The sequence below is a fragment of the Amblyraja radiata genome, chromosome 19 (assembly GCF_010909765.2).
Source record: "Amblyraja radiata isolate CabotCenter1 chromosome 19, sAmbRad1.1.pri, whole genome shotgun sequence".
Classification (NCBI taxonomy): Eukaryota; Metazoa; Chordata; class Chondrichthyes; order Rajiformes; family Rajidae; genus Amblyraja; species Amblyraja radiata.
The window spans coordinates 12,519,554-12,546,995 of NC_045974.1; the positions used below are offsets into that span (position 1 = coordinate 12,519,554).

General features: G+C 45.2%; 1 protein-coding gene across 25 annotated transcripts in view; it reads right to left on the reverse strand.

Annotated features, from left to right (window-relative positions):
* LOC116983831 (neuronal cell adhesion molecule-like) overlaps positions 1-27,442 on the reverse strand; it is a 160,367-nt gene that overhangs the window by 27,655 nt on the left and 105,270 nt on the right. For 15 of the 25 annotated variants that reach the window (XM_033037702.1, XM_033037689.1, XM_033037687.1 and 12 more), the window contains 8 exons: positions 27,230-27,345; positions 25,025-25,229; positions 21,040-21,162; positions 16,543-16,722; positions 13,921-13,953; positions 10,481-10,543; positions 7,244-7,360; positions 4,415-4,573 (listed from right to left, as the gene is read on the reverse strand). In XM_033037702.1, coding sequence (XP_032893593.1) covers positions 4,415-4,573; positions 7,244-7,360; positions 10,481-10,543; positions 13,921-13,953; positions 16,543-16,722; positions 21,040-21,162; positions 25,025-25,229; positions 27,230-27,345 — 996 coding nt within the window. The remainder of the gene's footprint in view (positions 1-4,414; positions 4,574-7,243; positions 7,361-10,480; positions 10,544-13,920; positions 13,954-16,542; positions 16,723-21,039; positions 21,163-25,024; positions 25,230-27,229; positions 27,346-27,442) is intronic. The other 10 variants (XM_033037696.1, XM_033037703.1, XM_033037699.1 and 7 more) reach the window with 4 other exon arrangements.

Genomic DNA, 27,442 nt, shown 5'->3' on the forward strand with positions numbered 1-27,442 from the left:
ATATGGCTTCCACAAAATATGGCAAGCTGTACAGTTGTGTTGCATTGAGGGCAGTGTTAGTGGGTAAATATCCGAGTATCCCATGTATCATAGAGTGATACAGTGTGGAAACATGCCCTTCAGCCCAACTTGCCCACACCGCCAACAATGTCCCAGCTACACTAGTCCCACTTATCTGCGCTTGGTCCATATCCCTCCAAACCTGTTCTATTCATGTACCTGTCCAACTGTTTCTTAAAAGATGGGATAGTCGCAGCCTCAACTACCTCCTCTGGCAGCTTGTTCCATGCACCCACCACCCTTTGTGTGAAAAATCTACCCCTCGGATTCCAATTAAATCTTTTCCCCTTCACCTTGAACCGATGTCCTCTGGTCCTCGATTCCCCTACTCTGGGCAAGAGACTCCGTGCATCTACCCGATCTATTCAGCTCATGATTTTGTATACCTCTATAAGATCTCCTCCACATCCTCCTGCGCTCCATGGAATAGAGACCTAGCCTACTCAACCTCTCTCTATAGCTCACACCCTCTAGTCCTGGCAACATCCTCGTAAATCTTTTCTGAACCCTTTCAAGCTTGACAAATTATTTCCTATAACATGGTGCCCACAACTGAACACAATATTCTAAATGCGGTCTCACCAACGTCTTATACAACTGCAACATGATCTCCCAACTTCTATCCTCAATACTCTGACAGATGAAGGCTAAAGTACCAAAAGCCTTTTTGACCACCTTATCTACCTGCAACTTAACCTTCAAGGAACCATGCACCTGTACTCCTAGATCCCTCTGCTCTACAACACTACCCAGAGGCCTACTATTTACTGTGTAGGCCCTGCCCTTGTTCGACGTTCCAAAATGCAACACCTCACACCTCTCTCTATTAAATTCCATCAACCATTCCTCCGCCCAACCTGGCCAATCGATCCAGTTCCTACTGCAATCCGTCACAAACATTTTACTATCTGCAAAACCGCTCACTTTTATATCATCAGCAAATTTGCTAATCTTGTCCTGTATGTTCTCATCCAAATCATTGATGTAAATGACAAACAGTGACGGGCCCAGCATCAAACCCAGTCCGAAAAGCAACCATCCACCATCACCCTCTGCTTCCTTCCGTGAAGCCAATTTACTATCCATTCAGCTATTTCTCCTTGGATCCCATGCGATCTAACCTTCCAGAGCAGTCTACCGTGTGGAACCTTGCCTAACGCCTTACTGAAATCCATGTACAAACATCTACAGCTCTGCCCTCATCAACCTTATTGGTCACGTGTTAAAAAAAAAATCAATCAGATTTGTGAGACACGACCTCCCACGTACAAAACCATGCGGACTATCCCTAATCAATCCTTGCCCATCCAAATACCTGTATATCCTATCCCTCAGAATACTCTCTAGTAACTTTCCAACTACAGATGTTAAGCTCACCGGCTTATAGTTCCCAGCATTTTCCTTGCAGCCCTTCTTGAAAAGAGGTACAACATTTGCCAACCTTCCAGCACCTCTCCTGTATTTAAGGACAACTCGTAAATTTCAACCAGGGCTCCCGCAATTTCCTCTCTAGGTTCCAGCAATGTCCTCTGATATATCTGATCAGGCCTCGGAAGTTTGTCTACCTTCATCCACGACAGTTCCTTCAGTACTTCTTCAATGGTAACACTGACTGCTCTCAAGACACTTCCATTGACTGCCCTACGTTCCTCCGTGCTTCTGCCTTTCTCCTCGGTAAATACAGAGGAGAAATACTCATTAAGGACCTTGCCCATCTCCTGTGGCTTCACACAGAGGTGACCGCTTTGATTCCTGAGAGGTCCCACTCTCTCTCTAGTTACCCTTTTCCCCCCTTACGTATTTATAACATCTTTTGGGATTGTCTTTAATGCTACCCACCAGAGCTAACTCCTGGCCCCTTTTTGCTCTTCTGATCTCCTTTTTCCATTTACTCCTAAGCTCCTGAAATTCCTCCAGAGACACACATGATCCCAGCTGCCTATACCTTTCCCATGCATCCTTCTTGTTTTTGACCAACGCCTCAATTTCCCTCGTCAGCCAAGCTTACTTACGTTTGCCTGCTTGGCCCTTCACTAACGGGAACATACACATCCTGAGCTTTCATCAGCACACTTTTAAAAACATCCCACTTGGCCTATGTTCCTTTCCCATCAAATAATCTGCTCCAGTCAACTTGAGCGAGACCTTCTCTCATGCCCTCAAAGTTGGCCTTACCCCAGTTGAGCATTTCAACACGTGGACCTTCACGTCCCCATCCATAACTATCTAAAACCTAATCGAACCGTGGTCACTGGTCCCAAAAAGCTCCTCCACAAACACTTCATTAACTAGCCCTTCCCAATTTGCCAATACTAGATCCAGCATTGCCCTCTTACATGTGGGGGTCTCTACATACTGCTTAAGAAAACTCTCCTGAACACCTTTGAGGAATTGCACCCCATTTAAACCCTTCACACTATGATTTTCTTCTCGGACTGGAGGCCTGTGACTAGATGCGTGCCTCAGGGTTCGGTGTTGGTCCCGGTACTGTTTATCATCTACACCAATGATTTGGATGAGAACATACAGGGTAAGATTAGCAAGTTTGCTGATGATCAAATAATCATAATCGTACTTTATTTGCCAAGTATGTTTTGCAATATATGAAGAATTTGATTTGCCATACAGTCATACCAGTCATAAAAGCAACAAGACACACAAAATATATTTTAACATAAACATCCACCCCAGTGACTCCTCCACATGTTTCATTGTGATGGAAGGCGAAAAAAAAAGTTCAATCTCTTCCCTTCTTTGTTCTCCTGCGGTCGGTGGCCTCGAGCCCTCCATTAACGAGATGATCTTGGCTCCCGCAGCTGGCGGTCTGGCCCTCCGCGTCGGGACGATCAAGCTCCCGCATCAGGGGGATCTCAGCTCCCCTACACCGGGCGATCAGACCCCGGGTCGGGAGTGGTCAAAACTCTTGCGACTTTGGAGCTTCCCGACATCAGTCTCTACCCGAGACTGCGAGCTCCTCAATGTTGAAATCCGTTGGCCGCAGTTGGAGCGTCGATCCCAGGCAAGGGATCGCAGGCTCCGATGGTAAGTCCACGGTCCCACGGTGGGGCTCAAAGTCAGTCTCGAGCAAGGCCGCCAGCTCCATGATGTCAGACCGCAGAGCGACCGGAGACACAATTCGGAAAACAATCGCATCTCCGGCAAGGTATGAGATTGAAAAAAAGTTTCCCCCAACCCCCCCACTTAAAAAAAACAGAGAACATTAACACACTAAAAATAACTAAAGAGTCGAAAAGCCAGACAGACCGTTAGCAATGATACAAAAGTGAGTGGTTTTGCAGATAGTGAATATGGTTGTGAAATAATGCAGCAGGATCTGGATCGATTGGCCAGGTGGGCGAAGGAATGGTTGATGAAATTTAATGCAGACAAGTGTTGCATTTTCGGACGTTGAACAAGTGCAGGTCCTACACAGTAAATGGTAGGCTTCTGGGTAGTATTGTAGAGCAGAGGGATCTCGGAATACAGTTGAGGCTGGGACTATCCCATTGTTTAAGAAAGTTAGACAGGTACATGGCTAGGACAGGTTTGGAGGGATATGGACCAAGCGCAGGCAAGCGGGACGAGCGTAGCTGGGACGTCTTTGGCCGATGTGGGCGAGTTGGGCCGAAGGGCATGTTTCCACACTGTATCACTCTATGACTCTATAATTGCCCCTAATATGTAGGTGAATGCTGAAACATAGATGGAGGTAGGGGAATTGATGGCAATGTGGGGAGAATAAAATAAGATTAGTTTAGAGATACAGTGCGGAAACAGGCCCTTCGGCCCACCAAATCTGCACCAACCAGCGATCCCCGCACACTTACACTTTCCTATACACGAGTGACAATTTACAATTATACAAAGCCAATTAGCCTACAAATAGCCTACAAACCTATATGTCTTGAAGTGTGGGAGGAAACCAGAGATCCCGGAGAAAACCCTCACAGGTCAAGTGAAGAACATACAAACTCTGTACGAACAGCACCCTAAGTCAGGATTGAACCTGGGTCGCTAACGCTGCAAAGCAGCAACTCTACCACTGTGCTGCCCATAGATGGGTGCTCAATGGTTACAACAGGTTTAGGGGGCCGAAGGGCCCATTTCCATGTTGTGCAAGTCTATGATTGTGAAAAAAGAAAGTTCAAGCTTAAAACCACTCAAAAGTTTTGAGAATTCGTAGACGAATTGGAGCAGTGCATCACTGGACAACTCCAGCAGAAACCAATGTTGATGAGCTTGGCCATTTGGCCGTTCATTGGCAGCCATTAGGTGCTGGTTCCTAAGCCGCTTGGTCAGATACATAGTTGGGGAAAGTTCCCTTGAAGCCGACTGCTTTGTGTTGCCGCCTCACCTGGTGGGCGGGTCTCAAACCGCTCGTCCTTACTCCGCAACTGGCCAGCCTGGCTCTCGGCAACAATACGCACATTGTAAACTGTCTCCGGCAACAAGTCCCTCAGTACAATGAAGGCCTGCGAGGCATTCATCTGCAGTTTGTCCAGAGGCCCGTTACCTGGAAAGTGCACGGAGACAAAGAGCTGACATAACCGCGGCGGGGACCGGTCGCCGTGACGCATGGCGGTGCGGGCATGCTCGACACGCGTGGGGTCAGGACGCGTTTGCAAGACACTTGGCGGAACACCAAAATATGAGGGAGGAAAGCTGGCAAAATCAGCATTAAATGACCGACATCGAACTGATTTGTTCCACCCAATGTCCCATTAAAATAATTTCATTTATCGATTGATTCCGATGAGGTCTCAAAACATATGGACCGCAATAATAGCTTATCACATATTATGAGTAACAACCCCTTACCCTCGCTTCTGACCTTCCTCTTGTTACAGGGTTGCTGTTTCATACTCAACAGCAACTAAACCTCATTGACAATGAGTGCAAATGGCTGTCTGATGAATATCAGTAGCACAGCAAGTGCAGCAGTGATTGCATATTTATCCAGCTGCAAGAGATTGGGAATCCTTCTCTCTGTGGTGGGGGTGGGGGTGGGGGGCATTGAGGTTGGTTTCACCAACCCTCGTCGAATCTTATTGTGACAATTCAACTCAAAGCCCAATTAATGGGAAACTTTCCAGAGGAGCCCGATCTTGAGTTGGATCTCCAAAGGAATAACAAGGGAGATGTATGATTCTTGTGATGCCTGGTGGGGCCTGCCGCTCCCTGCTCACACAATGGGCCAGTTGTATCACACAGTTCAGCCATATTCTGCACAGGAAACGCCTCCTCCTCTGTAGGTGGTAAATGCACAGTGCTGTGTCAATTCATTCCAGTGGCCCCAGTTTCCTCCCACTTGCCATAGACAGGCTGGTGGGTAGGATAGTTAGCCACTGTAGCTTGCCCCTAGTGTAGATGGGTGGCTGGGGTATTGGCATGGGACGTGGAATGGGAGGGTAAATTGAAAGGTAGGAATAGTAATAGATAGGTCTGAAGAAGGGTCCTGACCCGAAACGTCACCTATCCATGCTCTCCAGAGATGCTGCCTGACCTGCTGAATTACTCCGGCACCTTGTGCCTTTTTTTGTAAACCAGTATCTGCAGTTCTGCGCTTCTACAGATAGGTCCCTGCTGGTCAGCAGCGACATGGTGGGCTGAAGGGCCTATTCCTGTGCTGCATGACCCTTTCACTCTAAATACCTTCTCCAAAGCATAAAATATCTCTTCGAGATCGTCAGCGTGGGATGGTGGTGGAAAGGATGCGAGGAAAATGCAGTTTTCTCCCATTACAACAGCTAATGGCGACCTTTACTCTTATAATTTTCTCTAAACTCTAAAGTCAACAGACCGCCAAAGCAAATGCGAGGTGACCCTTCTTCATAATGAGGATGGAAGATATCTGTCGCGAGTGAAAAGCAGCATTTATTTAAACAGGAATATGCAACATGCACCATTCAATAAGCAGCAGCAGGCACAAGGCGTGGAAGCGGGTACGGTTTAATCATTCCACCCATCTGCGTGCTTTCACTTCACTGATGCCGGCCCACAATCACTGAACAGACTAACCAGCAACCACACTAACAAAAAGGATAGAGCGCACTTGTTTCATCCCAAGCGAAAATGCCAGTAAATTGATAGTTAATTCGGACGTCATCAGAAAGAGCCCATGGCCGCATCATGCAGCACCAACAGGGTTAATTGTTGCTATGTGGATGTCAGTCATCGTTGGTAATTATTTGCCACCCCTCATTGTCTCTGAGAGAGAGCTGCCTTCCTGAACGACTGCAACTGTACATTGGGGTACCTCCACAATGCTGTTGCGGAAGCACTTCTGGAATTTTAGAAACAGCGACAATGAAGACATGGAAGACAGACACAAAACGCTGGAGTAACTCAGCGGGTCAGGCACCATCTCGAAAGGAAAATAATTTGTGACGTGTTGAGTCAAGGCCCTTCTTCAGACCTTCAGAGTCTGAAGTGTCTCGATCCAAAACATCACCAACGCCTTTTCTTCAGAGATGCTGCCTGACCCGCCGAGTTACTCCAGCATTTTATGTCCATCTTCGGTGTAAACCAGCATCTGTAGTTCCCTCCCTCGCAAGGAAGAAATTGAGATATTGTTCTAAATCACAGCCAAATGCAACTTGAAGGGCAACTGGTTCCTTAATGTTGCTCTCCCAGGCAATAGGCATGCCAGGTGTAGGGGCAGTTCCTGGCTTGACTGGCTGATAGTACTGCGGACAGTCAGAATATCATGTATCTCTATAAATGTGTCAGCTGTGAAAATGTAACCATGGCTAGAGACCTTCCAAAGTATCCCAGTCAGGGTAGACTTTCTGACAGCTACACTCACCACACCTTTTGTCAGATTATATAAGCAACACGAAGATGCTTTTCTCTACATCTTGGCTGAGATCAGGTGGTGCTAACCAAATTTAGGGAGAACAAACTTCAACGATATGGATGCCAATTCAGATGTGTTAGCGTAAATGGGTTTGTGTATATGGGTTTGTGTTAATGGGATCAGGAACTCTCACATCTGATGATACCAGAATAAACCGGCAGCCCGATGGAACTGTGTGTCATTTACTGGCATTGAGGGACTGATTTCTGAGACGGCACAAAAACCAGTTGGATGAAACCTAAATCAACAAAAATATCTCTTTCAGAGTGCCACGGAACTTTCTAAATTAGCGAGACACACATAGAATCCAACCAATGCAACTCTTACTGTCAGCTATCGTATATTCAACATAAAAGAGCATATCCGTTCGATCAAACTCCCAACTGATATTTGCATGGTTTGAAGATGATGTAATGTTCGTAATTACTGGGCGAAGGATCATGACTAAGTAGGTAACAGAAGAAAGAGAGAATCATGTGAAAAAATCAGTATCAAGAGCAAATGTTAAAGATACATCGGTAGTGACAAGCCCAAGGGTTTCAATTTCCTCTTCAGTTTCAGGAGGTAACATATATATTTTTTAGTTTACAGCGCCCTCCGGTCCACCGAGTCTGCGCGGACCAGCTATATGCCAACAAAAACACTATCCTACACACCAGGGACAATTTACAACTTTACCGAAACCAATTAGCCTGCAATCCTCTACGTCTTTGGAGTGTGGGAGAAAGCCGGAGCACCCGGAGAAAGCCGGAGCACCCGGAGAAAACTCACGTGGTCACGGGCAAAATGTACCATCTCCATACAGCCAACACCCATAGTCAGGGTGTAAGGCAGCAACTCTCTCTGCACCACTGTGCTGCCGTTCAGCCTTGGAGTTAAACCGTGTGGCTTAAACTAATAACTAAATTTAAAGTTCTCTCTTCTGCATTTTGTTGAAAAAGCAAGGTACACAGACAAAAATCAAAGTAGGCTCAATGGGCTGAATGGCCTACTTCTGCTCCTACGACTATGACTTCTGAAAATAAATACGGTAATATTGCTGCTGAAAAAGCAGAGAAAGATCTCCATACAAAAACAATAAGCACCCGATGGAAGAGCTGTTAGTGCACAATTTTTTCTAAGCAGAGGAAGTTAAAACCCTGGAAATCATTCAACATGAAATTCTGGTCCGCGTGGACTCTGGGGGTTCTTGAGACTTTAAAACTATTAAATGACATTTAGCTTTAAACAAGGTTCATGCTTGTAGCATTTCTCTTGGGGCTGAACCTTACACTTGTGTTGTCAGTGCATGCAATACAATATTTGCTGTACTGATTTACTCCCCTCCATACTTATGCTGAATGTGTGTGTACATGCACACCACAGACAGACACCCACACACAACACAGCGCAAAACATGTGCACACACCTGCCTACCATGGACCGAAGCTCACAACAATCTGAGAATTTGGCAACAAAGTAAGCTACCCACTTATTTTTCATTCTGTTCGCCTCCCTTTCTATTCTGTTGCCTTATTCACCAAAGTAAATAGGATGCTGAGGAAGATCAGAGGATTCTGTGCACACACAGTGGTTTAATGCCAATTATTTTGCTTCTGTTTCCTGGGCTCCAGCCAGTATGACTGGACTTGGACAGGAGGTGGCCTTGACCTGGGAGGTAGTCCTTAGGAAATGCAGTGGGAGGAAAGAGGTAAGGGTGAGGAGTTACCCTTTGTAGCAAAGCAGCCACTACCTCAACACGCCAGAGACCTGGGTTCAATCCTGACATTAGGTTTAGTTTAGAGATACAGCATGGACATCTTGGTCAACACAGGCAAGTTGGGCCGAAGGGCCTGTTTCTGTGGTCTCTACGACACCATATTCATTCAAAACCACCTCCCTATTTCCAGCCAGGGGTGTAGTGTGGGCATAAACATGACAAGCAAGTTGCCGGGATCTGGAAAATACTGCATTTGAAAGTATTCTCAGAGGTAATCCTGTAAAGGAAATTGATAATTATGAGAAAGAGGGGGAAAAAATATTGTGAAAAAGGGTAAGGCATGGGACTAATTAGAGAACTTCCAGAGGTCTCTGTGCTGTTTCAGTGTTAATTTCTAAGGTGAAGCGTTTCAGTCAATTCTTAAGGCTTCATCAACCCTGCCTTCTCTCCTTTAGACGCTGGCTAATCTTTTACAAATCTCTCTCATGTATTTTGATTTTAAATCATAAATTCTTGCATCACCCCACATTTTCTCCTTTGCACCAACTGTTTCCATGTTAACAGTCTTCCCACATTTGAAATGTTGCACAACGCAGCCAAATCCACTGTTACAGGAATACATCTGAATGACATCTTCCGGCCTTCTCCATCACCTTCTCTCAGACACTTGCCTTGCCAATGCAAGGATGAGGAGAATGAGAATTTATAACTGAGAGGAATAAACCTTTAAACACAATAAACCTTGTTTCTTTACAGAAAATGCATCTACCTTCATAATCTATCTCCTCTCCAGTTTTTATCTAACTGTCTCTCCTACTCCCTACTAACTATTGTCTTCCTTAGTAACCGCAAGACCCAGACAGGTGGTTTTGCTCAATGTATGTAAAGTCATCGTATGACATGCTATAAATGCATATTGACACAATGATCTGACATAATGTTCATGTTCATAAGTGGTAGAAGCAGAATTAGGTTATTCGGCCCATCGAGTCTACTCCATCATGGCTGATCTTTCTTTCCCTCGAAACCCCATTCTCCTGCCTTCTCCCCATAACCCCTGATTCCTGTACCAATCAAGAATCTATCTATTTCTGCCTTAAAAATAGACATTGACAGCCTTCACAGTTTTCTGTGGCAAAGAATTCCACAATATTAATGTATTGCCGTGATGATGATGAAAGCCATAACGTGTAGAAATAATTTTCACACCTTGGACAGTCATACTTCCTCCACCTCAGTTGTCTCTTCCAACCCCTTTTTCTTTGTCCCGCATCGCTTCTTGACCCCTGATTGTTCTCGCTACCTGTATTCAAAAGGTGTGGGGGAAGCTACATTGACTATATCGTGCAGCTACATTCCTTTAACCCATCTTTCTATTTTGCGTTTTCAGCAGCAGTGCAATTTCTTTGCGTTTTTTGTAATGTAACAAAGTCACAGACCATTTGCGGCTCAACATTTTGAACACAACCTTAATGTTGCTTGTGAAGAAGCCTGAAAAAAACAACAGCTAGAAAAGTGGTCCTGAGGGAAATCAGAAGTTAGTAGAATCCAGAACCATTCAGAATTAATTTGAGAAGAAAGTTAGGATCAGGCGATTAATGGGAGATCACGTTGGTGTTTTACAGGGAAGTTACAGTGAATTAGACTCTGGTGGAGATAATGACTACATTAAGCCCTGCACTTTATACTTGTGACATTCTTGTGACATTCTGCATTCAATTCAAACCACGTATTTCATCTAAGACTATGCATCCTTAATATTCATGCTTAAATCATAACCAGTAGGTAGTCAACACAAGATTATTTTTTGTTCAATTATGCAAAACTGAATAACACCAATGTTATATTTGCAAGAAAGACAATACCCTTCATGTTTTTATCTGGTATTAATATATCTGTTTTCAGTAATGGAGATGTTGAAGATATTCCTGCAGAGGCAGAGAAAGGAAGAAAAACAATAGGTAAGGCAAAGGGAATGTTCAGTATAATATTGTAATATAATAAGATAAAGTGAGAGAGAGGGAGAGAGAGAGAGAGGGAGATTGCAAACAGCAGTAAAACATTCAGAATTCCATCACTCTTGGCCATGCGGCGAAACACAGACACAAGTCTTCACAATATTTTCTATATACATTTATATGTACATATGCAATATATACACATATATATATGTGTGTGTTTTGTGTGTGTGTGTGTATATATATATATATATATATATACACACACAAAAAAGTTGGATTAACTCAGCAGGAAAGGCAGCATCTCTGGAGAGAAGGAATGGATGACATTTCGGGTTGAGACCCTTCTTCAGATCAGTTAGGGATAAGGGAAACTAAAGATATAGACGGTGATGTGGAGAGATAAAGAACAATGAATGAAAGATATGCAAACAAGTATCGATGATAAACTAAACTGGCCGTTATAAGCTGCTGACCTGTTTCCATTATCATTGTTACACTTTTGCATATCTTTCATTTATTGTTCTTTATCGCTCCACATCACCGTCTATTTCTCTTCTTTCCCTTATTCCTAACCACTGAAGAAGGGTTTCGACCCAAAACGTCACCTATTCCTTCTCTCCAGAGATGCTGCCTGTCCCACTGAATTACTCCAGCTTTCTATATAGACACAATCTATATAGAAGATAGACACAAAAACCTAGAGAAACAGCGGGACAGGCAACATCTCTGGAGGAATGGGTGGCATTTCGGGTCGAGGCACTTCTTCAGGCTGAAAGAAGGGTCTCGATCTGAAACGTCACCCATACCTTCTCTCCAGAGATGCTGCCTGTCTCGTGGGGTTACTCCAGCTTTTTGTGTCTATCTTCAGCACCTGCAGTTCCTTCTTACCAACTAATTCTGGAGCCTGATGTTGTGACTGCACAGGATCTACCCAGTCAAACAAAGTAATCATGATAACCATAGATGTTCAAAAAAAACAAAATGAACACTGTTTGTTAACATTCCCATGAATTATACTCCGTTTATCGCTGTAGATAGATAGCTAGATAGATAGATATGCCTTTATTGTCATTCAGACCGAAGTCTGAATGAAATTGCAGCAGTCATACATATAATACAATAAAATAAAAACAACAATAAACACATATTAACATCCACCACAGTGCGTCCACCCAGCATCTCCTCACTGTGATGGAGGCAAAAGTCTTAGGTCTGCAGTCTCTTCCCTCCTCTTCTCCCTCTGCGCTGAGGCGATACTGAGGCTGTATTGGTGTAGGAAATAATATTTTATGCCTTTAGGCTCCAGAACGATTATGTACGGCTGTCAAGCCTTCACATACCAAGGCCCCAGTTGTCATAGGTGTCTCTCTGGGAAGGTGCTAAGTAAAGCCTCTGCACCATTCAACAGAGGGAGGGAAAGAAACACGGGGGAGTCTTTCAATGCAGTCCCTGCATCTCCCAGAGTGGCAGGCTAGCTTTCGCAACGGCACTATCCTACACACTAGGGACATTTTACAATCTTTACCAAAACCAATTAACCTACCTGCATGTCTTTGTAGTGTGGGAGGAAGCATGGATTTATGAAGGGTAAATCATGTCTGACGAATCTTATAGAATTTTTCGAGGATGTAACTAGTAGAGTGGATAAGGGAGAACCAGTGGATGTGTTATATCTGGACTTTCAGAAGGCTTTCGACAAGGTCCCACATAAGAGATTAGTATACAAACTTAAAGCACACGGTATTGGGGGTTCAGTATTGATGTGGATAGAGAACTGGCTGGCAAACAGGAAGCAAAGAGTAGGAGTAAACGGGTCCTTTTCACAATGGCAGGCAGTGACTAGTGGGGTACCGCAAGGCTCAGTTCTGGGACCCCAGCTATTTACGATATATATTAATGATTTGGACGAGGGAATTGAATGCAACATCTCCAAGTTTGCAGATGACGCGAAGCTGGGGGGCAGTGTTAGCTGTGAGGAGGATGCTAGGAGGCTGCAAGGTGACTTGGATAGGCTGGGTGAGTGGGAAAATGCATGGCAGATGCAGTATAATGTGGATAAATGTGAGGTTATCCACTTTGGTGGCAAAAACTGGAAAGTAGATTATTATCTGAATGGTGGCCGATTAGGAAAGGGGGAGATGCAACGAGACCTGGGTGTCATGGTACACCAGTCATTAAAAGTAGGCATGCAGGTGCAGCAGGCAGTGAAGAAGGCGAATGGTATGTTAGCATTCATAGCAAAAGGATTTGAGTATAGGAGCAGGGAGGTTCTACTGCAGTTGTACAGGGTCTTGGTGAGACCACACCTGGAGTATTGCGTACAGTTTTGGTCTCCTAACCTGAGGAAAGACATTCTTGCCATAGAGGGAGTACAGAGAAGGTTCACCAGACTGATTCCTGGGATGTCAGGACTTTCATATGAAGAAAGACTGGATAGACTCGGTTTGTACTCGCTAGAATTTAGAAGATTGAGGGGGGATCTTATAGAAACTTACAAAATTCTTAAGGGGTTGGACAGGCTAGATGCAGGAAGATTGTTCCCGATGTTGGGGAAGTCCAGAACAAGGGGTCACAGTTTAAGGATAAAGGGGAAATCTTTTAGGACCGAGATGAGGAAAACTTTTTTCACACAGAGAGTGGTGAATCTCTGGAATTCTCTCCCGCAGAAGGTAGTTGAGGCCAGTTCATTGGCTATATTTAAGAGGGAGTTAGATGTGGCCCTTGTGGCTAAAGGGATCAGGGGGTATGGAGAGAAGGCAGGTACAGGATACTGAGTTGGATGATCAGCCATGATCATATTGAATGGCGGTGCAGGCTCGAAGGGCCGAATGGCCTACTCCTGCACCTATTTTCTATGTTTCTATGTTTCTAAACCAGATCACCCGGAGAAAACCCACATGGTCACGAGGAGAACGTACAAACTCCGTACAGACAGCACCCTTAGTTAGGATCGAACCCGGGTTGCTGGAACTGTGAGGCAGCAACTCTACCGCTGCACCACCGTGCAGCCTTGACTGTATTAAAATCTACAGTTCATGCATGTTTGAGGATAATGGCATTCTTATCTCAGGAAATGGATGTTGATAATATACAAGACGGATAAATGAGTTTGGGATAGTGCACGAGGCCAAAAACAGCCAGCACCTCCAAGCCAGTTCCTCTAATGCAATCCATTAATTAATCTCTGCTCACACAGACTCTGCCGGCTTCAAGCATTTGTCTCTATATGACTGAAGAAACGTCTGCAGTGGTCTCCACCGTCGGGCTAGTGAATCCCAGACATTTGCAAATCAAAGCCAAACGCACGGCAAACAGCCACAAACTCAGAAAACCATGCGGGTTACCTTTGCCCTCCACAGGTGCGCTTTGGTGAGTCACTGTTAATAGTCAAAGAGAGAGAAGGGGAAGAGGGACAATAAAGACAGAAGCTGTGTAGTTAGGAGCACAGTGGGAACAAATCATGAAAACGCGGGTAAAGATAAATGCTATAAAAAAACAAGTTGAAAACGATTATGAGCGTGATCACGAGATTATGAAATTTAACAAAATTATGATCGGAAAAAATCCCATAAAAAGATATCTAAGTCTTGGCACGGCACTGTGAGTAAATAGCCTGTTAATGCAGCTGAGGTCGAAATTTGTCCCGGGTGTTGGGGCAAATAAGTAGCATCAAGTTGGTCACTTGATCAACATCCATAGAACTGAATATCAATTAGACAATCCAAGACAAATATTCCCTTACCCCCAACCTGCATGAGATTCATCTTCTTTCAGGAAAGCTGACACTTCATCAGTTTATGTTATAAGAGCATTCAGACTATTCCTCCCACTTGGCGCAGTGGTAGAGCAGCTGCCTCACAGCGCCAGAGACCCCGGTTCAATCCTGTCTACGGGGATGGAGTCTGTATGGTTTGAACGTTCTCCCCATGACCTGAGTGAGTTTTCCCTGGGTGCTCCGGTTTACTCCCACACTCCAACGATGTACAGGATTGCATCCTCCTATGAATTGGAAAACTATGCTGCTGGGAATGTAACCAAGCCAGGGAGGTTGGTGGTTTAATTTAGAGATACAGCGTGGAAACAGGCCCTTCGGCCCACCGAGTCCGCGCCGACCAGCGATCACCCATACTCTAGTTCTATCCTACACGCGAGGGACAATTTACAGAAGCCAATTAACCTACAAATCTGCACGCCTTTGGAATGTGGGAGGAAACAGGAGCACCCGGAGAAAACCCATGCAGTCACAGGAAGAACGTGCAAACTCCGTACAGGGAGTACCTACAGTCAGGATCGAACTCGGGTCTCTGGCGCTGTAAGTAAGCAACTTTACCGCTGCGCCACTGTGCTGCCATGGTTAGGAGCTGTTCCACCTGTCCGTCTGATGGGACGATTGTGGCGGGGGGCTGGAACATCTTATAAGCAACACCTGTGGAGACCCTCTGGCCAAATGGTCCAACTACAGTCAGATCATTCATCATTGACAGGACAGCAGTGGAAGGAATAGCAGACACAAAATGCTAGAGCAACTCAGCGGTTCAGGCAGCATCCCTGGAAAATGGTGGGTAGGCGATGTTTCTGGTCGGGACCCTTCTTCAGACTGAAACCCTACGTGAAAAATCACCTATCCACCTTCTCCAGGGATGTTGGCTGACCTGCTGAGTTAGTCCTGCATTTTGTGCCTTTGTTTGGTATAAATCAGCATCTGCAGTTCCTTGTTGTTACAGGGGAAGTAATGGGTTACTTAATGTACCACTAGTGTGGGGGACTCCAGTAGAGCGAGCAGTCAGCATTAACAATTGCGTGGGACGGGACAACTGAATTTCCTGTTCTCATGACTATCCTGTCACCCACACAGTGCACTGGACCACTGTGGGTGGCTGAGTTCCGGCAGGTTTGCACGCAACAAAAACTTTTCACTGTACCACGGTACACGTGACAATAAACTAAACTGAACTGATAAAGTGGATGAGGGAACACTGGACAGTTCTTGCTTTCCCTCATCCAGATGCACTGAATCACCTGCAGCAGATCAGTTGTTACAACACAGTTGGAACCACTGAGCCAGTTGGGGAATGAAACTTCCATAAGTTCACGTTTATATGTGATCGGAGCAGAATTAGGCCACTCAGCCATCAAGTCTACTCTGCCATTCAATCATGGCTGATCTATCTCTCCCTCAAAACCTCATTCTCCTGCCTGCTCCCCATAACCTCTGACACCTGCACTAATCAAGAATCTATCTATCTCTACCTTAAATATATCCACTGACTTGGCCTCCATAGCCTTCTGCGGTGAAGAATTCCACAGATTCACCATCCTCTGACTAAAGAAATTTCTCCTCATCTCCTTCCTAAAATAGACTGTCCTTTAATTCTGAGGCTATCTCCTCTGGTCCTAGACTCTCCCACTAGTGTAAATATCCTCTCCACATCCACTCTGTCCAGGCCTTTAACTATTCGGTAGTTTCCTTGAAAAGAATTTGAAGGACAAAGGTGTTTTGGATTTTTTGATTAGAGCAGGGTTAAATATATAGGCACCGAGAGCCAAGGATGGGACTGTAGGGTGCCTATGGTGCAAGAGTAAGGTCAGAAGGAATAGGAGTAGAATTAGGCCATTCGGCCCATCAAGTCTACTCCACCATTCCATCGTGGCTGATCTATCTCTCCCTTGCAACCCCATTCTCCTGCCTTCTCCCCATAACCTCTGACACCCGCACTAATCAACAATCTATCTATCTCTGCCTTAAAAATATCCATTGACATGGCCTCCACAGCCTTGTGTGGCAAAGAATTCCACAGATTCACCACCCTCTGACTCAAGAAATTCCTCATCTCCTTCCTAAAGGAACGTCCTTTAATTTTGAGGCTATGGCCTCGGGTCCTAGACTCTCCCACGAGTGGAAACATCCTCTCCACACCCACTCTATCCAAGCCTGTCACTATTTGCGTACGTTTCAAGTGGGTTACCTTCGTCCATCACTGTAATGGCCTCCTCGGTGAGCTTGCTGCCAGCTCCCACACTGGTAAAGGCGTTGAGATAGAACTTGTAGCGGGTGCTGTAGTTGAGGTTCCTCAGAGTCCAGGTGGTTTCATTTTCTGCAGGGATGGTGATCTCCACTAGAGGGCCCAGCTCGTGCGTGCTGTTAACTGAGAGAAAGCGGGAAGATAAATCTATGCAGCAATCCCTCGTCACGTCGCAAGCCAGTGACAGCCCGGTGATTAAATGCACCCATTTAGTCATCCATAAATTTCACAACATACCAACCCCAAACAGAACTGCATACTAATCCCACATATTAAAGACTGGATTAGCATATAGTGTGTGTTTTGTCACATTTCAGCTGTCAACACTCATAGATGTGCAAATTTATTTCCAAGCCCTCGACTCAAATTTTGCGATCATTTTTCAGCAACAGCTTAAAGCTGAAGAACAAGGCTGATTTTCACCTGTTTCCTTGGTTCCTTTACCCCTCGATGGCCGTGCCCAACAAAAACCTACGTGAATTTTCCAATCGTATACTCATAACCTCTTGTCAAACCTCAATAGCGTTTCAAGCACAAGAATGTCATATTTGGGAATAGTCACAAAATGCTGGAGTAACTCAGCGGATCAGTCAGCATCTCAGGAGAAAAGGAATAGGTGACGTTTCGAGTCGAGACCGTTCTTCAGACTGAATACTAATCTGTCAGTCTGAAGAAGGGTCTCAACTAGAAACATCACCAATTCCTTTTCTCCAGAGATGCTGCCTGACCCACTGAGTTACTCCAGAATTCTGTATCTATCTTTGGTGTAAACCAGCTTCTGCAGTTCCTTGCTGCACATCATATTTGGGAAAATATTTCTCATGATCTTTGAATTTTTATGCCACAACCAAACTCAACTCTATCAATTCCTTTAATCACCTGATAAAATCAAGGCCTTTAACCTTTTGTGGCGTAAATGACTGACTTGCTTTTCAGTGTTGGTGCCATGGTTAGGATGTGTGCATATGATACTGAGACTGGCTGTGAGATTGAAACTGAGGGGAGGAATCTCAGCATCAGGAGACCAATGGGCTGGTTAAGTGGACAGGACAGGAGTAACTGGTAGACACAAAGTGCTAGAATAACTCAGTGTGTCAGGCACACTTCTGGATTAAAAAAATGGATAGGGAACGTTTCGGGTCGGGACCCTTCTTCAGACTGATTGTAGGGCCAGGGGAACTGCAAGAAAAAGACCAGGACAAATCAGGGCCTGCACCAATGACCTCAGGCAGGGAGGTTCCCCTGATAGACCAATTGTTAGCCTGGGATGCTGTGATCCCAAGAGGGGTGCATAGTTGCAAACCATGGAACTGGTTAACCGACGTTTAGTGGAAGAACGGGGGAAAGGGCAAGGGGAAGGGAGTGGGAGGGGGGGGGAAATGTTTGTCGAAGTTGCCTAAAATTAGAGAATTCCACCTTCAATTGCAGTCGTAATTGGTATTCACTCCAGAGTTGCGTGTGATAATGCCTTTGGGGAGAACTAACATGGTACAATAAATCGCAGGATGAAGAATGTGTAGAGGTACAGAGGAATCTTGATGTCCACACTCCTGTGTAATAGGCCAGGTGGATGTTAGACAGTCTTCCTCTCTCTGACGCGGAGTTCTGCAAGACCCTCTCTTGCTGCCCCCCCCCCCCCCCCCCTCTGTGATTCCTACTGCTCTCCACCTCAATGACCATGTTTTAACCCAAACTCGCCACCACAGTCACGTGTGTTTCCTCAGCACTTGCCTGCACCTCCATCTTGTGTCTCATGGCTTCCAAGTTTTTAAAGTCTGACGAAGGGTCTCGACCCAAAAGGTCACCTATCCTTTTCCTCCAGAGATGCTGCCTGACCCGCTGAGTTACTCCATCCTGCACCTTGTGCCTATCTTTAGGATACTTGCCTTAATTGGTTAAGGCAGACAGGATACTCGTGTTGTTCGGCCGAGGCACAGAATAGAAGAGCAGGGAGGCCATGCTGCAACCATAGGCTATGGCTAAAATACTGCGTGGAGTTTACAGATTTAAAAAACTATTTTAAAATCTATTTAGCTTTAGACACAGCAGCTCAGAATGGCAGCAGCATTGTAATTTTTCTGGCTCGGGACAGTGTTCTCAAGGCTGCTCCAGACTGGTGCTTGTGTGGAATACCAATGAAGCTCACATTTGTGGGACTTGCCCAGCATCAATAATCAACAAGCAAGTGAAACAGCCAGAGTAATAAGATCTTGACGGGTGCTGGCAGGTTGGATGTACAGCGGATGTTTCTTCCTGTGGATAAGTGTAGACCAAGGGATGAGGTGGAAGGGGTTTAGTTTAGTTCAGCTTCAAGATAGAGCACAGAAACAGAAACAGGTCCTTCGGCCCACCGAGTCCCTGCCGACCAGCGATCCCCGCACATTAACACTATCCTACGCACACTAGCGACAATTTCCAATTTTATTTGGCCATTTAGCCTACAAACCTGCACGTCTTTGGAGTGTGGGAGGAAACTGAAACACCTAGAAAACCCATACCGTCACAGGGAGAACGGACAAACTCCGTACAGGCAGCACCCGTGGTCAGGATCGAACCCGGGTCTCAGGCACTGGAAGGCAGCAACTCTAGCGCTGCGCCACCGTGCTGTTCAATTTAGGGGGAGGGTGGGGGAGGGGGGTCACTCATTAAAAATAAAGGGTCATCCATTTAAGGCAGAATTGAGCCAACAATATTTTCTCCATTGTTTGATATCATGTCTGCTCTGCCTGTGACCTCAACTCTGCTTTGTTGTGAGCCTTTGGAACTCTCTTCCTCAAAGGGTGGTGGAAACAGAGTCTTTCAATACTGTTGTGAAAGGGATGGATGGATTGCTGATGAAAGGGAGTGAAAGGCGACCATGGGTGGATGGGAAAGCAGAGTTGAGGTCACAGGCAGAGCAGACATGATATCAAACAGTGGAGCAGGCTTACTCTCACATGTTTGTCAGGTTTCTGATTTTGAAACAAAGCCAAAAAGCACACTACGATCTACGCTCGTTATTACAGACCTCTTTATAATGGATTTTGGTTATAACGGACAGAGAGATGCCACAGTAATCGGATACCATTATGTCTTTAAGAACACCAGTTACACTGTGGGAAGCCACTGAAATTGACAAGCAATTGCCTCGATTGATACTGGCACAATGAAACTCTATTAAACAACGTAACAAACAGCCTTTAGTATTTTTAGCTTGCAATAACAAACATACAATTTTAGCTGTTAAAAAGGACTTTGTATTTGAAAAAATGACTCGTTGTTTCACGGCGTGACCACTAGGTGCTTGGAACAAATCCCTGAACCCCTTGTCCCACGATGCGAGTTCACCCAAGAGCTCTCCCGAGTTAAAAAAAGTCAAACTCGTGGTATGTACGTAGCGGGTACATAGGACCTCGTGGATGTCCCGTAGAGCCTCGTAACGCGAACGGCAGGTACTCGTGAAACGCGGTAACTCGTGAAGTTTTTTCAACACTGTGAAAAATGCCCAAGAGTTTCCCGAGTACCCGCCGTCAGTTACCGCATTTCCCCGAGTACCCGCCGTTAGTTACCGCGTTTCCCCGAGTACCTGCCGTTCGTATTACGAGCCGCTACGGGACATCCACGAGGTCCTACGTACCTGCTACGTACATACCACAAGTTTGATTTTTCTTTTAACTCGGGAGAGCTCTTGGGTGAACTCGCATCGTGGGACAAGGGCTTTACTCGGTTATAGTGGACAATCGACAATAATAGACACCGTTCCTTCCTCGTGGCCAGTTATAACGATGGGTTATCTGTATTTACATTGTCTATTTTCATAGTGTTGGTGGGATGGATGTTACTTTTATCAATTAGGAGGGTCTTACACTTGAATTCTTCTGATAAGGACAGGTATGTATTGAGAACACTGAGATGGTGAATGGAATCCCTTTCCTTGTACCCATGATGACCTGGTTATTTATTTGACGGATCAAATCTCCTGTTGGACACAGAGTATCCAAAGGCAGGTTCGGAACATGTTTGGTTATTTTTGTTTGTTTTAAATCTCTTGACCGCTGCTGATTTACCTCTTGAATTTATCGTGCTCTTTCTTTGCAGATGCATTTCAGGGTAGCATCAGTCAACTGGGGGAATTACATCCTTGTTTAAAATATTTATCATTGTAACGTAGGCAATTGAAGGTTGTGCACAATTCATGAACAGCAGGTTTGGGTGGCACAGTTGCAGCGCAAAGTATCCCGTTTCGATCCTGACTACGGGTGCTGTCTGTGCGGAGTTTATATATTCTCCCTATGACTGCGTGGGTTTTCTTCGGGTGCTCTGGTTTTCTCCCGCACTCCAAGTACATACAAGTTTGTACGTTAATTCGCTTCTGTAAATTGTCTCTAGTGTGTATGGGGTGATCACTGGGACCGAAGAGCCTGTTTCCACACTGTGTCTCTAGAGTGTAAAGGTACTCACTAGGCTGGTACTTGAGTGTGTATCCTTTGAGAATGCCATTTGGATGAAGCGGTGGGGCCCACTGGAGAGTCAGAGAGTCGAGCATCGGGCTTGTAATCTTCAAGTATTCTGGTGAACTGGGCACTAAGGAGAAGCACAAACTTTTATTATTATACAATAATACACAATATATATATATATATCAATGTTATATACTAATTACACTGGATTGATAAATGCCATTTAGTTTTTTTTCTTAAGAAGATCAAAGGCAGGAGTATCAAATGTAGAAATTGTCAAACTAAACTGGCCAATTCAATGCTTTGAAAAGCCTCTCTTCTCCCCTCTCCCATCAGGCAAAAGGTATAGAAGTGTGAAAACACACATCTTCAGATGCAGGGACAGTATCTTCCCAGCTGTTCTCAGGCAACTGAATCATCCTACCACAACCAGAGAGCAGTGCTGAAGGACTATCTACCTCATTGGTGACCCTCGGACTATCCTCGATTGGACTTTGCTGGCTTCACCTTGCACTAAACTTTATTCCCTTATCATACACTGTAAATGGCTCAATTGTAATCATGTTTTGTCTTTCTGCTGACTGGATAGATAGCACACAACAAAAGCTTTTCACTGTACCTTGGGACACGTGACAATGAACTGAACTGTTGACAAGAGTGGAAGTGAACATACAGTTCCTCAATTTAACTCTGCAGCAGTAAGACCTAAGGTTAACTTACGCATAGCTAAGTTAGATCATTGCACCCTTAAAATCCAGTGGCTTATGTTATAAAGGCAAACGCAGCAGAGGGCAGCAAGTTGGCACAGCTGGTGGAGCTGCAACCTCACAGCGCCAAAGACCCAGTTTTGATCCTGACCTCAGGTGCTCTCCGTGTGGTGTTTGTACACTGTTCTCCCTGTGACCGCATGGGTTTCCTGCGGGTGCTCCGGTTTCCTCCCACATCCCAAAGACGTGCTGATTTGTAGGTTAATAAGCCTCGGTAAAAAAAGTGTGGAATCGGTGGGCTTCTGTAAGTTGTACCCCAAAGTGTGTAGGATGGGAAACTGGGATAACATAAATCTGATGTGTGGGTGATAGTCGATCGATGTGGACTCGGTGGGATCAAAGGGCCTGCACCACGCTCTATCTCCAAAACAAAAAAACGAATCCGAGTAGATCATGAGCAATGCAGAGAAATTGATAAATAATGCATGGTTCTCCTTTCTGTTAATCAACGTGATATTACTGGTGTCGGCTGAAGGTAATAAGCATTTCCAATTCATCCGTGCTATAGTAGCTTGTGCAAATTGATGTGAATAAGAACCAATTATTCATATCCTGGATTAAACGAGTAATTAGAAACATAACTAATTGTCTACTAAATGCATAATTTAAACCAATTAAATTAGTTTGCAATGATTTGAGGATGAGCCATGCATTAATTACAGCAACATTTTGTGGACCAAATATGTAAAATTAGGTTAGTGGAGTTGGAGGTGATGAGTTTGCAGTATTTGCTATCTTATTCTGACAACAACGCAGGAGGTTATTTAGAATCATAGTCATACTGTGTGGAAACAGCCCTTCGGCCCAACCTACCAAGGCAGACCAACATGCCCCGTCTACACCAGTCCCACCTGCCTGCGTTTGGCCCGTATCCCTCTAAACCTGTCCTGTCCATATACCTGTCATAATGTTTCATAAATGTTGTGATAGGACCTACCTCAACTACCTCCTCTGGCAGCTCGTTCCATATGCCTATCAACATTTGTCTAAAAAAGTTACCCCTCAGTTTCTTATGAAATCTTCCCCCCCCCCCCACCTCATCTTAAACCCTCTGGTTCTCAATTCCTCTACTCTGGGCACGAGACTTTGCATTTACCCAATCTATTCCTCTCACGATTTTGTACACTTCTATACGATCACCCCTCACCCTCCTGCGCTCCAGGGAATAGAGCCCTAGCCTGCCCAACCTCTCCTTGTAGCTCGGGTCCTCGAGTCCTGGCAACACCCTCGTAAACGAGGGTTCACAGTTGTAGAACCAGGGGCACTGAGACAAGGAAAAATATCTGTCTTTAGAAGGTGATGAACCTTTGGAATTATCTACGCTGAAGGATTGTAGAGGCCCAGTCATTGCTTATCAAAAGCAGTGAATCACGGTTATTTGGATATTGGCGAATAAAGGGACATGGGAATAGTACAGGAGGGTGGTGGAGAGTTAGAAGGTCAGCCATGACCGTGACCGTGAAGAATGGCGGAGCAGATTCAAGATGGCTGACTCCTTCTCTGAAATCTTATCTCACTTGCCTTGTGCCAGAAATTAGGACATTTACCAATTCAAGCCTAGCAGTGAAGAACGATCCCAACCCAAAACTTCGCCTAGCATCAGACCGTAAAAAGGGTCCCAACCCGAAATGTTGCATATCCATTCCCTCCACGGTTGCTGCCTGACCTGCTGAGTTACTCCAGCACTTTGTGTTTTGCTGAAGATACCAAAATCTGCAGTTCCTTGTGTCTCCAGTATCAGGCAAAGCTAGTTTTACCTCGATGATTATTACATCCCTGCATTAGCGTAACTCATGAACGGTCAATTCTGAAGATAAGTCGTTGAGCTCAGGAGAAAGGAGCAACTCGGGTGATTCTGAATCTTTGTGATTCTCTTGTGGTTATACATGTGCGGTTGTTTGCCTTCATGGTGAGATTGATGGCTTTACAAGAGTTTTGAGAATGAATGAAAATGGGGTTTGGAATGAATGAATGAATGATTGAATAAGTTTATTGGCCAAGTATTCACATACAAGGAATTTGCCTTGGTGCTCCGCCCGCAAGTGACAACATGACATACAGTGACAGTTAAGAATGATACATAAAACATTAAACATTAAGGGTTAATGTAGTAGTTCAACCAGGATCCTGATGAATGGTGCAGTGGGATTCAGAGACTGTACTGATGAAGAAGGATCTCGACCTGAAAGGTCTGAAGAAGGGTCTCTACCCGAAACATCATCTATTCCTTTTCTTCAGAGATGCTTGCACATTATTAATATTAACTCCCCCTTCCTTGAACATTACTTGGTTTTCAGGAACCCCGTATTATGCCTCAACAGCTTGATTATTCTGAGAGTTTGTCACTTTGCATAAAGATATTAAAAAAATATATATAATTGGACAAAAGGAAAAGTACCCCATTTTTTTTATAAATTAAATTTCCCATGCTGCATGTATTTCAACATCTTCACTGGTTGCAGCTCTTCAGCTGGGCAGCAGGGGGTGGCGTAACGCAACCGGAAAAGGAGTGTGTCAATTTAGAGAGGAAACCTGCAAGTGGAGAATAGAGCAGGGGGCTAATTGTTGACATGCAGAGAAAAACTGGGTTCATGCTACTTGGTGGAATTTTTTTCTCACCATCTATCATTGCAAGAGGATGAACAATGAGTTAGGAGTCAAGCACCATTTTAATTTGAAGACACATTCACTGACTCTCCAGTTACCTGGCAGCATTCTGCCACACTCATTCTACCACAGAAACACTATCACCAAGGCAAGGTTAGAGCTTTTCAGGGGAACTTGCAATAAGCAATAAAAGATGGCCTTAAATCCTAACCTCAAAGTGAAAGTAAGTGGCTAATTTTGTGTTTTATGAATTCAAACACCTGACAAATTAACACCCTTAACACCAGATGCCACGGATAACTTTAAATTTAAAAAAGACACACTGGATTAACTCAGACGCTGGAGTAACTCAGCGGGCCAGGCAATATCTCTGGAGAAGATGGATAGTTGATGTTGGGGGTCGGTCAGACTGAAGAAGGGTCCCGACCTGAAACATCACCTATCCATCTTCTCTAGAGTTGCCTGACCCGCTGAGTTACCCCAGTACTTTGTGGCAGATTTCAATAGATCGTGGAGGTGGGGTGAGAGTGGAGAAGCCAGTGCTGTGCCATCAATGTCTGTGCTGATGGGCATAGTCGAAAGCTTCAATTAGTTGGGTCTTTTGTGTCTTACCTCCCTCGGGGGTCCTTAGTGTCACATCCGCACTGGCGGGACCTTCTCCTTTCCCATTGAAGACACGGACATTAAGCTTATAAAGACTGAATGGTTCCAGCCCTGGCAACATGCCGTGGCTCTTGTCTCCGCTGAAGGTCAGAATCTTCATCTCTGTGTGTCGTTTGTTCCTTTTGATGAGGCTCCCTTGCTTCCGGTAATAGATCTGGGTGTGGAACAAAGTACAAGTGATGGAAATGAATAACTTGTGCAGGAAGGACCTGCAGATGCTGGTTTACATCAAAGATAGACACAAAATGCTGGAGTAACTCAGCAAGACTGGCAGTATCTCTGGGAAGAAGAATTGGGCGACGTTTCGGGCCGAGACCCTTCTTCAGTCTGAATAGGGAGCAAAATGTGAGGTCCTGTTCCACCAATTTGCACTGGCCTCACTATGACAGTGGGGGAGACCCAGGACAGAAAGGTCAGTGTGGGAATGGGGTCAGGAACCTCAGGTGAGATGGTGGCAAGGATTTGATTTGTAGTCTGGGACAAGGATGTGATTGCATCCCAGGCAGATTGAAGAGCACTCAGCAATGCTGGTGTGGGGATCTCCCTATTCTGTTTCTCCCTCTTTCCCTCCCGAAAGACATGAACTCATTGCCAGCAACGCTCCGTAATGTCTGTCACTCAGAGAGGAGCCCAGGCAACAACTGCAGGCTCCGCCTGTCATGCGTCAAGCATCCACTGCATACTCCGAGGATAGAGGATCAAGCAGCAATGGCCAAGATAGACACAAAATGCTGGAGTAACTCAACGGGTCAGGCAGCATCTCTGGAGAGAAGAAATAGGTGACGTTTAGGGGTCTTGACCCAAAACGTCACATATTCCTTTTCTCCAGAGATCCGTTGAGTTACTCTGGCATTTTGTGTCTATCTTCACTGTATACCAGCATCTACATACCATACCCTTCCCACAAACAACAATCAAGAGTTAGTTTAGTTGACAAATTCTTGGGAACTACTTTTTTGGCCACATTTTGCCTGTAACATCTCCCTCTGCTGTGACCCTTTACACCTTCCTCTGGACCCACCCATTTGTTTCATTGTGATCTCCTTTTAACTTGCACCATTATCCCTCATCCACTGTTGGCTTCAGCCTATCCCTTTTGCTCGATTCCTCTCCTTTGTGTAGGGATTATGCACCAGCGCTATTTTCAGGCCTTTGCAAAAGGTCAACTTTGCCTCATATGATTAGGCTCCCCTTGCTTTCTGTAATAGATATGGGTGTGAACAGGAAGTACTGCAAAGTGAATAAACTGCTTCAATAGCATGCCTTTCATTCCCAAACTGATCCTTTCTCCAGAGGTGTAGAGTATTTATTGTGCATTTATTTCAGGTTTAGAAGTCCTTTGCCCATTGTCTGGTCTATAAAATGTCCCATCTCCAGCACTGACTGGTTTAACGGAACTTTATTTGTCACATTTGTAACTGCATTTGCAAATATTATACATGCGGGCTCCACCATGTTTTGGAGCCATTTCCAAAGTCTAAAGTCCAGTCGGCCCGCGCGCTCGATGTACTAGAGCAGTTCCCGCCAACTGACGTCCCTCTCCTCGTCTGACCATCTTTATGGCCCGGGGAACCTCCTGCAGCTGACCTTGAAGACGCTGGAGGCATTACCTTGGTTCACCCTCGTACCGGCCATTGCTCCTCGCGGCTGATGTCTCCAGCTACCTCCTGGCCTCACTGTCTGATGAGCCTTTTAGTTTAGAGATAAAGCGTACAAACAGGCCCTTTGGCCCACCGAGTCCACGCCAACCAGCAATCCTCGCACACTCACACTATCCTTCACACACTAGGGACTATTTAAAATTTTACTGAGCCAATTAACCTACAAACCTGTGCGTCTTTGGAGTGTGGAAAGAATCCAGAGCTCCCGGAGAAAACCCATGCAGGTCACATGCAGGGAGAACGTACAAATTCTGTACATATAGCACACGTAGTCAGGATTGAACTCGGGTCTCTGGCGCTGTAAGGCAACAATGCTACTGCTTTGCCACCATGCTGACTGGGACCAGCCAACTTAGCAGAAGCTGCCGTGATCTCTATGGTCTTTGTCAAGCAATGTGTAACATATCAGATTCACTAGCTGAGTGAGAAGATTGGCTGATTATCTGTAACCGGAAATGGTACCGAGAGCTGAGAGCTCAGTTGATCCACTTACTTTATATCCCTTGAGGAATCCGCGGACAGTTTTTGGTGGGACTGGATCCCAGTGCACCTTTGCCAGTGTACTGTTGACCACATGGACCCGCACATTGCTGGGAGCCACCATCGGCACTGGAAATGAAACACTCCAATTATTTCCCAATAATTAACAATTGCAATAGAATTTGCAGGTCCACGCGGACACCAACAGAATTGTCATCAATTTCAA